The following is a 17,292-nucleotide window of genomic DNA, read 5'->3' as shown; positions in this document are numbered from 1 at the left end:
AACATAAACAAATGTAACACACCTTTACATAGTTAAAGTAATATTCCACAACATAAACAAATGCAACACACCTTTGCATAGTTAAAGTAATATTCCACAGCAGAGAAACACATGGGAGTGGACTATAGCTGCAGAAATGATAGGAGAACTCTAAACCAAAAATGTTTATTCTTTGCTTATACTGGATAGTATTTAATTATCTCTGATTGGTCCCTTTTATTCTGTGAAAAGTAAAGTGATATTGAGAAGCTGTACAGTACTCTCTGCAGAAGATACCAGAAAGCACTGGAATAGGGCCTAGTAGATGGCTCAGTGAGGAAAGAGCTTGTCGTTCAAGCTTGAGGACCTGAGTTCAGATCCCAGCACTCACATAAAACGGCATGTATTTGTGCAGGGCCTTAGAACATCGCCAAGGGTGGCTTTGAACTCCTGATCCTCCTGCCTCAGCCTCTCAGTCTCAGGATTATAGCCATACACCACCATGACTAGCTCTGTGAACCTTATTTTATAATAGGGGCAGGGAGCGGGATATACTCAAATAAGTTGAAAATGATATAGAATGTCAGACTGTATTAATTGCTATGGAGAATAAGGACAACAATGGCAAATAGAGCATTGGGGATAGCAAGAAGCCCTGTCAGCATTGAAGATGTGTCATGAAAGGGAGATAAAAGATGCTCACAGGGGAGTTACATATTCAAAGGGAAAATGGGCTCCATTAGTTCCTTGTCAGTATTCCTTGGAGTCTCTGTAACCACAGCCTGATTTTTTTTAAATAGGAAGATGCTGGAATTATTAATGTTTGGGTGAAGAAAGACTATCCTAAGTTCACAGTGTGAGAATCCTTGGTAAGGGAGGGACTGAGTCTAATAAAATGATAAGGGAGACTTTTGCTGTATGTTCCTGAAGTCATCCTAAGGGCTAGCATCAGAGGCAGAAGAAGCCGGTGAGTGAAGCGTCAACACAATGTCTGCTCCCACAAGGGCCGTCAGAACCTGCAGCCCTGGCTGCAGGGGAGGCTAATGCATTTGTGGGTTACTAGCTGTCTTCAGCTAGTACTTCAAAGCACTTCTGTCTTCTAAATACCTATTTTACAGTTGGCAACGCCATGGGAAGGTATTTCCAGGTGGAGCAGCTAATTCATTTAACCTCAGCCAGCAAGTGCCCAGTGTTTTTAAGAGTCTGATGCCTGCCCAGCAAAGTCCACGATGACATGCAAGCAGTCCATAATCTTAACACTTACATTTAAATATTTAGATATGTCACCGCTATAAATCTTGAGCACACCAGGGCTTATGGAGTGTTGTCCTCCATTTAGTAATAGCACCTTGCTTTCAGTGTCTGCCAGAAAACTAAATAGTTGCCTGAGATATCATTTATATTTTTTTAGAACCTCGATCATTGTTTTTATGCCAAAAGACTCCAATTTTCCCACAGCAGTTTGCTCCCAGTTCGTTACATTAATCATACATTAAGCAAGACTTTATAAATGTCGGTGAGCTACGAGGCTGCCAGCAACCACTCACGTATATGTTATCTCTGGGCGAGGAGGGGGGGGAGAAAACGCAACAGCTAAAACCTTTTATGTAGCCATGCCGGGCATGGTGGCACACAGCACTCAGAAGGCTAAGGCTAACTAGGAGTTTGAGGCCAGGCTGGGCTACACAGGGAGGTCTTGGAAAGAGACAGACAGAGAGCTGTTGGAGGACAGATAACACATGACTCCACTATTAAAGCATTTAACTTGTCAAACCTAAAGAAGCAGGAAATAGAATGGTGGTCAGGAGGGATCTAGATTTGGATACCTAGAGGTCTGAGCAATGTTGTCCTTAAAAAATTAACAGTACTGTACTATACACCTAATAATTATAGAGGCGTGATGACCTGAGTCTTGATGTCACCCAAAGCTTGTATGAAATGGACTTGGTTGCGAGCCGATGGGTTTGGGAGAAGTAACTGAATCCTGACTTAGCTGATGATGGATTAGTCCCCAATGGTGTCACAGTATGATGGCAATGTGAAGAGCTGAAGCGTGGTCAGGAGAAATGTCACTGAAAAATACGCCTTGTCCCTGCAATATGTGTGTTCTTCCTCTCCCTCCATGTCCCTCTGCCTTCGGCTTTGCTCTCCCTCCCATCCTTGCAGCCCTCTCCCTCCCTCTCCTCTACCCCTCCTCACCATCTCCAGCCCTACCACCCTGAGGTGAGCACTTCTGCTCACACACCCTACTGCCATGACACCTCTGAGACCACGAGCAAAAATAAATCTTTTTCCTCTTGAATTGCTTTCCTAAGGTATTTGTCATAGTGACATATAGTCTGACTGACTCACATGGAGGAGGTCTCCCATTGGTTTTCATTTCTCTGTAATTTATTAGATTTATTTATTGGTAATACAAAAAATTGTACATGTTTATAGGAGTGCCATGGCATTTTTATATACATATTTATTATCTAATGTTTAAATATGATTACATTAATTTACTTCAGACAACATTTTTTGTTTGTTTGTTTTGTTTTCAAGACAGAGTTTCTCTATGTAACAGCCCTAGCTGTCCTGGAACTCGCTCTTGTAGACCAGGCTGGCTTCAAACTCACAGAGAATCACCTGCCTCTGCCTCCCAAGTGCTGGTATTAAAGGTGTGCACTGCCACCACCACCTGGTCTCTCAGATAACATTTTATATGAAAACATATAAACTCTTTTCCTTAGGCTTTAAAAAAAATATACAATACATCATTATCAGTAGCTATATATATTTTTTAAAAAAAAAACAACTGAACCTTTACCATGTAAGCCACGTTGGAAGTTATGAAGGGTTTGTGTTCTTGATTCCTATCATTTTTCCTAGACTACATCTGTGCAAATTTCCTCGATAAGCTATGTCCTAGGTGCCCCAGATAAAATCATCTTGAGGCTCTTCATAAAAAGGGAAATTTGCTCAGCTCTCTCTTGAGGCTGTCTTGATAGGCTAAGATAGTCCCCATACTGGAGAACCACGTTTAGAAGAAGCAGTAGATCCCATGTCTCTGAGCAGCCAGAAGCACAGGAAGCCTGTAGTCCTCACATGACAGGGCTGCTCTTTTTCCACATGCTCACCTACTGTCATAGAAGCTCCCAGGAGCCAGTTGGCAGCCTGGACGAATTCACTAGAAGCATTACAGTGTTCTCTAGTGGAAACATCCCTCCCCTGCCTGCAAAAACTTCTTCATCAGCACAATAGAAAGGGATTAAAGGCATCCAAAATATTTAGTGACTCAGGAGCCAAACATGGTGACTCATAATCCCAGTTCTTGAGGACATGGCAGAAGAATTACCTAGAGTTCGAGGCCTAGTGGGCTACAGGATGAGTCACTAGCAGAAAATCGAAAAGACATTTGAAAATAAAATAAGATTTAATGACTCATTAAATGCAATTGAGAAAGGTTTCATCACCCAACCTTCACCCCTCGCTTCCCATGGAACAACTGTGACTCAGAAAACTCCCCCTCCTCCCGCACTAGTTTAGGATGCATGCATCCTGAAGGATCGTGTCAAAGCCTTGCAAGGTGACCTCTCCTGGACGTCACATGTCTAAATCCTCATGAGCCATCCACAGTTGTATAGAACCAGCTGCCTCTCGATCATAGTGGCAAGCTCTTGGAATCCCGTGGCTGACATCAGCCCATGTCCCATCTTCACACCGTGATTAACTGAATACTTTAATCCATGCCCTACACATAATACCACGGCAAGGAATGAGGCATTCTGTGATTTCGTGGATGGTCACTAAGACGTCCGCATTCCAGAGCGAATCCTTTACAGTGAGAGCATCCAGCTTCTCACACCAGCAGTTACTGGAGAGGTGGGTAGCAAACGGTGACTGTCCGAGTCAACCTGGGTAAGAGGAAGACCCTTGAGCCTTGGCACAACTCCCATGTCCACTTTGCATTCAAACTGGAGTGGACATCTTTACTGATAATGGCGGACAGGGCATTTTGTTTTATAGATTATCAAGAATTCCTAGTCGAACAGTAGGGGCTCAAGCCTTTTATCCCAGCACTTGGGAGGCAGAGGCAGATGGATCTCTGTGAGTTCGAGGCCAGCCTGGTCTACAAGAGCTAGTGCCAGAACAGGCTCCAAAGCTACAGGAAAAAAAAAACCCTGTCTCAAAACAAAACAAGAACAACAACAACAACAACAAAAAAAGAATTCCTGTATGGAGGAGCCTTTTGATAGGCTTTCATATAAGCTACAATAGTTCATTATTGTTTATTACATACTCATCAACATGGCCCTCAAACCTCTTTATAAGTAGATGGTGGTTTTCGTTTCTCAACATGACAAACCCTTAGCCTGTGCTAATGAATTGTGGATCTTGAGCCACAGGAGCCCTCTAGGAACAGTGGACAGTGAGTCGGACCACTAGCTTTCCAAATGGGAGAGTTCCCTTTTCTACTTAGCTTTAAGTTCCCCAAAGAGTGGAGCTGACTGGTGCTAGCTTGATCTCTCTCCCTGCCCCACCCCCGTGTGTGTGTGTGTGTGTGTGTGTGTGTGTGTGTGTGTGTGTGTGTGTTTATGGTGGTGGTGGTGGTGACGACAAAGCCCAAGTCTGGTGCATCAAAGAATACCCTCATGGTGAGCATTCAAGTCGCACAGGCATTTTGGGTTCTAAAGATCGGCATTTAGTCTCTTTCAAAGCCAGACTATGAGCAAGAACTATTTTTCAAAAGTGTAACATCCTTTGATGAAGAGCATGCCTCTGCTCCAAAATGTCACGGCTATAATTGTCCATCGGAGCCTTGTCTAGGCTTAATTGAACATCTCAGTCTGCTGTGCATACTTGAGGCTGGTACCATTAGATCTGATGGGCTAAGTGGCCAAGTTGCATGTGTTACAGCACAGAGCAGTGATTTACAGCCTCCCTAATGCTGCAAAACAGTTCCTCATGTCCTGGTGACTCCCAACCGTAAGATTATTCTCGTTGCCACTTTATAGCTGTAATTTTGCTACTGTTCTGAATTGTAATGTAAATATCTGTGTTTTCAGATGGACACAGGTGACCCCTGTGAAAAGGTCATTTGACACACCCCCAAAGGGGTCTCAGAGTTATTGGTATAGACCAATCGAAGGTACTTCTCCTTTAATCCTGTTAAAGCTGAAACCTTTTGGATCTCACACTAATGGGTCCGAGAAGTGCATTATACTATGCAAGTTCCCTCCAAAGTTAGAAAAAAAAATCTTTCTTCTTAACAGGATCATAAAATATATAACTACAAGGTGGTGTACAGTCTGGTAGCCTGAGTTAAATCCCGGAATCCACATAAAAGTAGGAGAGAACTGAATCCAGAGTCTGTGCTCTGGCCTCACAGCATGCTGTCACAAGCCCACACACATACATCATATATATACAATAATAATGATGGTAATTATTGGTAATTTTTTGAGATAGAATCTCGCTATGTTTACCTGGCTGGCCCTGGACTCATAGATATCTGCCTGCCTGTGCTTGAGTGCTGTCATGGAAGATGCAAACCACCATGCCCACTTAATTGATTTTAAAGCCGCTAAAACTCACTTTCTCTGGTTTCATCAACACGGCTCCAGCGTAAAAGCCACCCCTCAAGGAACTTCCCTGAGAGCGCTGGCGACTGTGTGTTAATCAGCCCCTCCAACACTGATGGCAATGCTTCTGTGTCACACTGTGAGGTCAGACTACAGAGAGATGAGATGTTAGACAGCATGCCCTGGCTTCCACTATTCTGTCGTGTCTCTTATGTCCTCACCAGCTGTGTTGCTCCCTGACCTGATCATTTTGTACTGCACACTTGAAAGGGCACTGGGTATTCAGCAGTGAACAAAGCAGACACGGCCCTTCATGCCCCTTAAAGTTAGCAAGCCAGTAGCATGGATACAGAAAGTGGGGAGGGGTAGGAAGAGGGTACCATGCAAAAGTACCAGCGGTTCCTTGGCACTGTTGAGTACCCACTTGGGATTGGTTATAATTAATTCATAGCAGCTTCAACCGATGTGCCCTGAACCATCTCCTCAGCCCAGGTTTGCAGTTAGACTTACTTTACATTCATTTATTAGGAGGCGTAGGATAGGTGCATGCCAAAGGACAGGCTGTAGGAGTAAGTTCTTCCCTTCCACTCTGTGGGTCCTGAGACAGAACTCAGGCCAGCAAGCATTGCAGTCAGCACTTCCATGCATCGAGCCATCTCGCTGGGCCCCAAATCTGGAAAACAGGTGCTGGGGAACAACCTACTGGAGTGGATGCTGCTTGCTATCAGCAGAATGACAGGACTTGAGATAAAGGAAGTCAAGTGCTAAAATCTCTAGTCTGTGGAGAAAGGCCCAGAGCTGGCAGGTGCCAGCAGAGGGCTTCAGTCTCAGAGGAGCAGAGGATCTGTTTACAGAGGGATTGGAGGGAATAATGGGGGAGGGGTCCTGAGGCCAAGCCAGAGGAGATGCCTTTGAAAGAGGGTGAGATAGGTCACCTTCCAGCAGCAAAAGCTCAGCAGGCTTCTTTTACGTGCAGTAGCAGTGGGGTTGAGGACGTAACTCAGGGGCACATTTATGGATTAGGATTTGGGTTTAATCCTCAATCCTAAAAGATATAAAGAAAAACAAAACCTGGACCTTCCCTTTGGGTTCTGTATCTGCCCCCCTTGCATTCTGGCCAGAGGATAGTCTCACAACTAATAATTCCCTCTCTAACATATAGAATTAAGATTTTTTTTTTAAAAATGCAAGTTGCTAGAAAACATGTTGTTTCCTACAATGTAAGGCATGCTTCTGTGTGTGTGTATGCATGTGTACACATATATATACATGCACACAAACATTTCAATGTTGAATTTTCTATTTTAGATGGTAACTCGGTTTTTTAATTTGTAAATGTAAATACTCACTGAAATAATATAACTCTAATTTGGCAATTTAATGAGGTCATAAGGTTACTTTGTTTGTATTATATCCCAGTAATTTTTGAAATATCCATCCCTGTTCTTTTTTAAACATTTTTTAGATTAATATCATTTCCCCTTTCCTTTCTTCTCTCCAAGCCCTCCTATGTACCCCCGACCTTACTCTTTTTCAAACCCAGGGTCTTTTTTTTAATTGTTGCTGGAGTGTGTGTGTATGTGTGTGTGTGTATGCGTGCACACATGCATGTTCCCTAAATATATAAATTCAATCTGCTCAGTCTGTGTAATGCTGCTTGTATGTTTCCAGAGCTGACCACTTGAAATGGTTTTCTCTAGGGAAGGCCATTTCTCCCACTCTCAGCATTCCTTAGTTGCCTGTAATTTTTTTTTTTCCTGGCTTTTCGAGACAGGGTTTCTCCGTAGTTTTGGAGCCTGTCCTGGAACTCGCTCTTGTAGCCCAGGCTGGTCTTGAACTCACAGAGATCCACCTGCCTCTACCTCCTGATTGCTGTGATTAAAGGCATGTACCACCATCCAGCTAGCTACCTGTAATTCTTTGTCTAGGGATAAAATTTAACTTCCCCCTTTAATGTTAGTATGTATTGATGTCATCCTTGTTCAGGCTCTATTGCTTTTAATTATGTATACTTGTGTCTGCATGTAAGTACGTAAATTTGAATGCAGTTGCCCTAGAAGGGCAGAGACATCTGATCCCCCCGGAACTGGAGTTACAGGCAGTTGTGAGCCAACAGGGTGCTGGAAACCTAACCGTCCTCGGAGAGAACAGCACATACTTGTAACCACTGAGCTGTCTCCCAAGTTCCCATATCCCAGTAAAATCTTGAAAAACTTGCACTAAGTAATCTTCTCAACATTGCATTTCAACCACAAAAAGGTTGTTTTTAAAAATGACACTGGTGAAGGACAGGTGGTGTTGGCGCATGCCTTTAATCCCAGCACTCGGGTGGCAGAGGCAGGTGGATCTCTGGGAGTGAGTTCCTGGCTCAGCAGGTCAAGGACCTTGCTACAAAGCCTGAGGACCTGAGCTCCATCTTTTCTTAGCTAAGGTTTTTAGTGCAGTGAAAAGACACTAACCACGACAACTCTTATAAAGGAAAACATTTATTTGAGGTGGTAGCTTACAGTTCAGACTTTCAGTCCATTATCATTTGTGGTGGGGAGCATGGCGGCATGCAGGCAGATGGTGCTGGCTACATCTTGATCAGAAGGCAACAGCACAAGACTGTCTCACGGGATGTGGCTTGTGCATATATGAACCCTCAAAGCCGGCCTCCACAGGGACACACTTCCTCCAACGAGAACATATCTACAAACATACCATACCAACAAAGCCACACCTCCTAACAGGGCCACTCCCTTTGGGGGGCATATTTTTATTTTCAAACCACCACAGATCCCAAAACCCACATGGTGAAAGGAACAAAAGCCAAGCCTTGAAAGTTGCCCTCTGATCTCCACATGTGCCATGGTATGCATGTACCCAAATGCATATATGACATATACACATAAAGTGAATAAATAAATGTAATGAAATTACACCGACGGTAAGTTATAGAGAGCAAGGCAGATTTGGTGCTGATATAAAGTTTCGGCCTAACAACATTGGATTAATTGGATTTTTCTTATGACCTGGCACATCTGCCTGAATTCATACACATACAGACAGAACAGTGGCAGAACGGTAACAAATTAATTATCCCACAGAATTAAAGACAATAGCAACACCTTAATTAACTAGATTATTTAAATCCCGCTAAATATAGTGGACAATTTTTCCTGTCGTCAATCTTTGTATAGTACTGTAGCCCCCAGAAATTGTCGCTTGAAGCCTAGCTTGATGGTGCACGCCTACAGTCCTAGGACTCAGGAGGCTGAGCTGGGAAGACAGCTGGGCCACAGAGCAGTTCTAGGCTGAGCTGGACTTGGGAAACCATGTCTCAAAAATAGAATGATGGATGAAAACACAGGAGAAGGGAGGGAAGTCACTTGGGGCTATTTTATAAATTTTGAGGAGAAGCAGGGAGGCGAGTGAATAAGGGGAGGGGACACATACGTTCTTCACACTCGGAAAGCAAGGCTGGTGGGTTTCTCTGGCAGTACTAAGTATTGGACCTAGGGCCTCCTGAGTGCGCGAGAAGTACTCGGGGACTGGAAACACCTGCCCTAGCAGCAAAGGCGGGCACTGTTGGGTCGCTGAACTACTGTGGCTTTAGGAGTGAGGAGAGAGTAGTGAGACAAGCGTCTGGGGCATCCCACTGTCCCTTCATAGCGGTCTCTGTATCGTGTGGAGCACGGACAGCTTGAACTTTGACACTCGGGAGGTCCTTGGCATTTAGCACTTTCCTTTGCCCTTTTGGCTAGTCAGCCCTGTATCGCAAACATTCTGTGATTCCTAGGATTTGCCAGCCAATATGATGTAAGACACATGTATAAAACATGTTTGACCTTTGGGAAACCATGGATCGAGCCAGAGACATCTACATATCCAGGCAGCACATTATAAAAATCGATGCAAATGTAATAGCAGTCTGCTACCCATTAGATGGGATTATTTGAGAAAGGAGTCTTTGATTGGGAAGGCTCCTCAGATAATACCTTTCTTGAACTATTGAAGGATAAATGGAGTGTGACAGAGAGAGAAAGGATAGATGACATTCAGGTGTCTGGCCAGCAAGTCCCAGGGGTCTTCTGCCTATCTCTACCTCCCCAGTGCTAGGATTGTAATTTTGAGCCTCCACACCAGGAGTTTTTTCCATGAGTTCTAGGGGCCAAACGTAGGTCTTGGTGTGTGCATGGCAAGTGCTCATCCTGCTGGGTCAGCTTTCAGCCCCACCTACAACTCCTCTCCTCTTACCTTCACCTCCCGTGTGGAGGGATTCTAGGAGTGTTGCCACCATACATGTCATATATGGGGACTGAACTCGGGGCTCCCTGCATGTAGGCACTCTACTACAGAGTTACATCCCTAGTCCTCTATTATCTATCTGTTTTTAACCCAGTTTTGTAATAACTCTTCTATCAAATACTTAAAAATAAAACCTCATAAGACACTGCAAGATGATATGTTGCAAAAGTTCTTCTGTGTCTAAGAAGTGCGACTTCAAAATTCTGTCCATCTATGAAATGGGCACATGTGTTAATCTCAGAATATTTTTGTTCACCGAAGATACCTCATATTGGATTTATAAGCTCTATTTAAATAACGTTATTTTCACATTTGATTTTGGTGTTTCATTATTCAAAGGAGGAGCAAAGAGCATTGACCTTACACGACCTTTTTTTATTTTTCAGATCAATAACTCGATCCTATTATCGCAACTCAGTTGGAGGATTTTTAGTATTTGACATTACTAACCGACGGTCTTTTGAACATGTGAAAGATTGGCTGGAAGAAGCGAAAATGCACGTACAGCCTTTTCATATTATATTTCTCCTGGTGGGACACAAATGTGATTTAGCATCACAACGTCAGGTGTCAAGGGAAGAAGCCGAGAAACTATCGACAGACTGTGGAATGAAATATATAGAAACCTCAGCAAAAGATGCTACAAATGTTGAGGAGTCCTTCACAATCTTGACAAGAGACATATATGAACTTATTAAGAAGGGAGAGATTTGTATTCAGGATGGCTGGGAAGGGGTTAAAAGTGGTTTTGTTCCAAATACTGTGCATTCTTCTGAGGAGGCAGTTAAGCCCAGGAGAGAGTGCTTCTGCTGACTGCAACACGCCAAAGAACTGTCGTATACAGGCCAAGACGCTTCTGGATACATGTCAACATTTACAGCAGAACAATGCAAGGAGTGAACATCACAAAGCATCCAGACCCACGGTAGCATCGTGAGCTGCTGGCTACAGCGCTCTCTGCTCACCAGCTACACGGACAGATAGGGTAGTCTGCTGAGATAGGAGGGAAAGCAGACAGCCTTCTTTCTGAAACCAGCGTCTACAAAATTACACCCACCCTCACTTTCTTAGCATATAGCTGACTTTAGTGTCCAGGCGTGTCAGTATTATTCATCTTTCTTGACAGTTGAAATTGGATTTTTTTGTATACACATAGTCTGTCTGAAAATAAATGTGTCAGGGTTATATTCTCCTCAGTCAATCAGTATTAAACATAAAGTGCACTTGAAGGGCCCACGAGATGACTCAATGGATGAAGAAGCTTGCCACCAAATCTGCAGACCTGAATCTGATCTCTGGAACCCCCGTGGTGGAAAGAAAGAACCCATTTCACTTGAAGTTGTCCCCTGGCCTCAACATGCACACCGCCACCCATACATGTGCTCACACAAATACACACGAGTGCGTGCAGCAACATACACCAAATAATATGAAAGATGCATAAGGTCCATCCTGCAGGCTGGGGCCATAGCTCAGTGCTAGAATGTTTCCTTAGTTTCTGAAAACCTAGATCCAATCCCAGCATCAAAACTGGAGGGGGGCCCGGCTGTGGTGGCTCTCGCCTTTAATCCCAGCACTCAGGAGGCAGAGGCAGGAAGATCTCTGTGAGTTCGAGGCCAGCCTGGTCTACGGAGCAAGTTCCAGGACCAGCTCCAAAATTACACAGAGAAACCCTGTTTTGAAAAACCAAAACAAGAACAACAATGAAAACAAACACTGGAGGGGGGAAAGGCAAAGTACTTTTAAGCAGTCGCAGAAGTACTGACTAGGACTAAAATATAAGTTTTCTTTTCAAAGAACCAGGTTTGCCATTCTTAGAACATAATAAAATAAATTTTATATTCCTTTTTGTTTCTAGATTTATTGGTCCTGGAATCGCCACTTTTGGCAAGATTTGTAAGTGCTCAAAGATATTTTGAGCAAATATTCACAGGAAACAAAAGGACCACTCAGTAGCAAATAGTTTGATGCTATAATACACTGTCCAGACTTAGCCAAGGAAAGCAAAAACAAATTTAGCCAAGAAAAAAATAGTGACATTTTCAAAGAAAAAAAAGCTGTTTATCTTGAACTATTGTCAAAATTATCAATATACATACATAGTAGTTTTTCAAATTTCCAAATTATCTTATTTTCAGTAAAAGTAGAAAAGATGTTCTGGATAGGAAAAATGGTGTTAGCCACTTGATTTAGCATTCACATTTAATTTTCTGATCTCATCAATAGAAGGGAAGATAAAATACTCAAGTGAAAAATGATGTTCAAGTTCAGTTTTTTAAAACTAATTTTTTTTTTTGCAGAATTTTGCTATATAGCTCAGACCCACCACCTCAGTCTCTCTCCCAAGTGCTGCATATGTGCCTTTTTTGGCATGGAGGTTGAGACAGGGTTTCACTCTGGTCACCCTTGTTGATGTTGAACTTAATATACAGACTAGGCTTGTCTCTGCCTCTGAGTGCTGGGATAAAAGGCATGCAGCTTACCATGCCTAATTTTTAACTCTGATCGAACATTCATGGAAGGGATATTTTGATCACAGTGTTAAATATTTTATAGTGTGTATATCTGTTTTATGCTATAAATCGCAGAAGGGTATCTAATTACCCAATGAAACTGCCTTTTGAGATTGTAAGTTTCTTATGCTTAAATTATAGTAAGTTTATTTCTTTGAAAACCAAAATGGCATAGTGTAAAGAATATTAAGGAAAAAATCAGAGATCAAAGCCCTAAGCTTGCCTTTACTAGTTAGTATTAGACCATAAGAATGTCCTACGATCTCTTGACCATCACTCTTCTGGCTTATAAAATGAGCCTACTAATTTGTTGAATTTTATGGAATTATTCTGAAAACCAAGCAGATGATGTTAAAAAGTTTTGAATGCAGAAGGTATTTTACATGTGTGTTGCTGATGCAGCTGCTTCTGGACACATTATATTTACAGCTGATGAGAATATGTTCTTGTGTTCTTTCCTTTTATTTCTGTGTGGAGGTACCAGAAGATGGTGTGTGTTTTCATGGACCCAGGGGAGTCCTTGGCTGGCACTGTCCTCTCTCCTTCTACTTTGAACTTCTGATGAATCACTGTTTCTCTAAAGCATAAACAGTAGAGATGAAAGCCCTTGGAAAATTAATCCACTCAGAAAGTCACATCTGAAAATGTTTTAGTGAATCTTTGAAGTGGGCAGTTAATTGTATTTTAAAACATTAGCACTTGAACATTTTCTAGGTTTGGATATTTTTAATAGTGCTAGTGAAGAGAATATGTTATGTCACTATGAACGTTTTGAATATTTATATTGTCAACACTTTTATATCCCCAGGCTGTTTTGTGGGAATTAATTCAAATTGCCCACATGAAGCAGTCTATTTTACTGTTACAATTCTAAGTCCTACATTACAGTTTTCCATCACATCCAAAATGGCATGATCTAAAATGCTGGAGGGCTGACCATTTAAAGTACCTCCTGTACTTGTACTCTACTTGTCGAGTTAAACAACGAAAACTTAAAGTATGATTTCATTCTCAGCGGACACCTTTAATAATAGCAATGCTGAATAAAGACTAAGGATAGGATGAGTTCTATACTCAGAAAAGAATTGGGAAGCTGGAAGAAGAAATGGGAAGGTGGAATCCCAAAAAGTTGATACTTGTAGGGCAGAAACACTTATGTGGGGGGTGCGTGTGCACACATTCATGGTTGAGGAATGTAAAAGGGTAAGTAAAGCTGGGTCCAGTTGCTTTGACTTTATGGAGGAGATATTTCCCCATACCCTACCCCTTATAGAGGAGGTATCAGCAGTGAGTGATAAACTTGGCATTGTGACATACACTTTTAATCCCACTCAGGAGGCGGAGGCAGATGGATCTCTGTGAGTTCTAGGCCAAGCTTGGTCTACAGAGCGAGTTCACGGACAGCCAGAGCTACACAGAGAAACCCTGTCTCAAAAAACCAAAAACCCAAAAAAAAAAAAAAGACTGCCAAATGTGTATACCCATAACCTCAAATCTATCCATTCATATATACATATATATAGTATTGTATATATACATGTATTATGTATATGTGTGTATATGTATATATGATTGACCTGTTTCTTATATATTGTTATAGAGGATGTGAACGATAATGCCAAAACAGTCAATATTTGCTCTAGGCAAAAAAGAGTTTTCCCAGGTTTCTTTTTTTTTTTTTAGATTTTCTCTATGTAACAGTCCTGGCTGTCCTGGAGCTCGCTTTGCAGACCACGCTGGCCTTGAACTCACAGAGATCTGCCTGCCTCTGCCTCTCAAGTGCTAGAATTAACAGTGTATACCACCATGACCTGGCTGCTGCCCAGATTTCTTAGAAACCACATATACAACTTTTATCTTAGCACTCAGGGGGCAGTGGTAGTGGAGCTCTATGAATTTGAGGTCAGCCTGGTCTACAGATCAAGTTCCAGGACAGCTAGAGTTATGTGGTGAAATCCTGTCTTTAAAAAAAAAGACATACTTTACTTTATGTCATTACTATGCTTTATTTACTCTTATTAAAATTTAATACTCTATATGCTGTAGCTAATTGCCATTAGAATTTTTTAAATGAACAAAAATCTACTCAGTGTATAATAAACTTGTACCTGATTGAGACTGCTCATCCACAGTGCTAATAATTTCAGAACATGTAATGGCATGATGGTTCATTGTATGTAAGCTTAAACAAAATGTCCAAGTGATCAGAATGCTTTTCAATGTGATCTTTATGTTCTTTGCATCACCACAGGAGCAAGTAAGAGAGAATTTTTGAGCCTGGAAACCTGAGGATTTAGGCTTCCAAAAGCATCAAGCAACCAAAAATAATCGTGTATTATTTTTTGGTTTTTTTGAGACAAGTTTTTTCTGTGTATCTCTAGCTGTCCTGGAACTCACAGAGATTTGCCTGCTTCTGCCTCCCTGAGTGCTGGGATTAAAGGTATGCGCCAGCACTGCCCAGCTACAATCATGTATTTTTAACACATCTTTATTGAGCTTTACATCATTGAAAAACTGGATCTAGATTACTAAAATCATTCACTAAATAGTTCCTTAGATCTGATCAGGCAGGAAGAATGAGCCAAAGACTAAAGACCCACTGGGAAGAGTTCGATTGGAAATGCAAAGGAAACATCACTCAGAGCCAGATCCTTTATATATCAAAATAGTAGAGTAGCAGAACCAGGTGTGGTGGTACACAGGTGTAATCCAGAGACAGCAGGGTCACTACTACAGAGCAAAATTGCCTATCAGTCAATCAACAGTAGAATAGAAATCCCACAGCTGGACTGTGCAGTGGTGGCTCCCGCCTTTAATCCCAGCACTCAGGAGGCAGAGGCGGACGAATCTCTGTGAGTTCAAGGCCAGTCTGGTCTACAGAGCTAGTTGCAGGACAGGCTCCAAAGCTACACAGAGAAACCCTGTTTTGAAAAGTCAAAAAAAAAAAAATCCCCTAGCTGATGAATAGTCGTTTATGCTTCAGAGCCTTTCTGAACCTCAAGTGTTTCCACCCATCTTCTCCTGGGCAACCAGTCTTCCTCTTGAACCTGAATGATGTGCTGTGAGACTTGATACTCCTTGATTACACCAGTAACTGGGCAAGGAGACCTGAGTCATGGGCTGTGGCAACCTGAATCAGTCACCACTCATTCTAGTTTGCTTGCTGCACACAATCACACTAGAAAATAAAATGAAAAAGTTTTATGAAGACATATCACAAAAGAGTATACGTTGTTACCACTCTGGGTAGAATTTTTGTGCCTATTTAAAGTAGTGCCTAACACAATGTTGTAACTGTGACATCCATGACTACTAATGTAGTTATGGTGTTGAATTATGCCTTCTAAATGTGAGTTCCACACTTTGAAATTTGTGTTCCATATATTTAATTTTAAGAATACATTCCGTGGAAGAATAGATGTTTGCTATCCTAATTTCTTGTTTTTTCCAGAATGACGAGAAAAGTAAAATACGGTATAAACTTGATGTATGTTATTAATGCGACCTGATTTAAAATAGTGAAGATTGTCACGTAAGCCTTCAAAAGTGTGAACTACAATAAACCTTTCAACAAGTTAATCCCTCACATGTTTTGTTAGAGACGGAAACTAGAAACACAGCCTGGTCACATGCATGTCACCTCCTTTGACTGTACATGTTAGGCCATTTGGTTCTCTTTCCATGTTACAACCAAGGTGATTCAGAGAAACAGAATCTATATGATGCTCATTTGTTATGTTGTGTTTGTTACATAGTCAATGAGCCTCACTTCTCCCATGGAGGCTGTGAGGTTGGAAGTCTTCAGGCTGCAGACTCAGAAGACCTGATGCTGCAGCTGGACTGCAAAGCCATCTGCCTAGAAACAAGCAAGCCAGTGTTGTCAATGAAGTCCAAAGGCAGTCTTCAGGAGACTTCCCCTTTGCTCAGAGAGGACCAGCCTTTTCATTCTGTTCCCACCCACGTTATGAAAGCTGATCCGTTTACTTAAAGTCCACTAATTTAAATGTTAACCTCCCCTGCTGGGCATGGGGACACAGGCCTTTAATCCCAGCACTCAGCAGGAAGAGGCAGGCAGATCTATTTGAGTTTGAGGCCAGCCTGGTCTACACAGTGAGTTTCAGGATGGGCAGAGCTATGTAGAGATCCTGTCTTAAAAAAAAGAAAGAAAAAAAAGCCCTAATCTCCTCCAAATACACTTGCACAGAAACATCTAGAATGATAATGATCATAGGTGTCATGGCTCAACAAAGTTGCCGCATTAAATTGGCCACCCCAAAACCCAGAAAAGCAAAGTGTTCTTATTGACTTGTGAAATCTAGAACAATAGAACTCATAAAAGCAGAGATGAGAATGTTGGTTACCAGAGGCTGGGAATGGTAGGAAATGAACAAGTTATTGACTAAGAGATAAAAATCACTCAATTAGATAAGATGAATGAACAATAAATACTTACTGAACAACAAATACAATGATGGATATGTGTATTAGGTTGATTCAATAATCCCACATTGTATACATATGTCATTGCATCCCTTCGTACCCCACACATGTATGTAGTTTACTAATGAAGGGACCAGTATCAGCTCAAGACACCCTCAACACAAAGGTTTATTCACACTAGAGGCACCAAAGACAGGAGATGAGAGACAAAGACATGAAGGCGTAAGTCATAAACAATGCCACACCAGTTTGGAATTATGATTAATAGGGTGGTATTTATTTAAAGGGGAAAAAACTTACAGATCACCGTCAGCCCTCTGCGCAACCAGGAAGGGAGTCTAGTCACCAGCGGAGCAGGAAATGAAGAGAGAGAGGAGAGGGAAGTGGACGCTTTTTTAAAGGGAGAGAGACCACGCCCCAATGGGCTGGTATCTCAGTGGCTATAGGCTGGAGGAGCGGGAGGACCTCCCGCAAGACACCCTCAACACAAAGGCTTATTCACACTA

General features: G+C 42.1%; 1 protein-coding gene across 1 annotated transcript in view; it reads left to right on the top strand.

Annotated features, from left to right (window-relative positions):
* The window catches only part of Rab39a (RAB39A, member RAS oncogene family), a 21,364-nt gene extending 9,917 nt beyond the window's left edge, over positions 1-11,447 (top strand). The window contains exon 2 of the mRNA XM_005347359.2: positions 10,220-11,447. Coding sequence (XP_005347416.1) covers positions 10,220-10,646 — 427 coding nt within the window. The 3' untranslated portion in view covers positions 10,647-11,447. The remainder of the gene's footprint in view (positions 1-10,219) is intronic.
* The last annotated feature ends 5,845 nt before the right edge of the window (positions 11,448-17,292 follow it).

This window comes from Microtus ochrogaster, chromosome 5, assembly GCF_000317375.1.
Source record: "Microtus ochrogaster isolate Prairie Vole_2 chromosome 5, MicOch1.0, whole genome shotgun sequence".
NCBI lineage: Eukaryota > Metazoa > Chordata > Mammalia > Rodentia > Cricetidae > Microtus > Microtus ochrogaster.
Note: the sequence above shows the minus strand (reverse complement) of the source record. Positions and strands in the feature narration are given on the sequence as shown.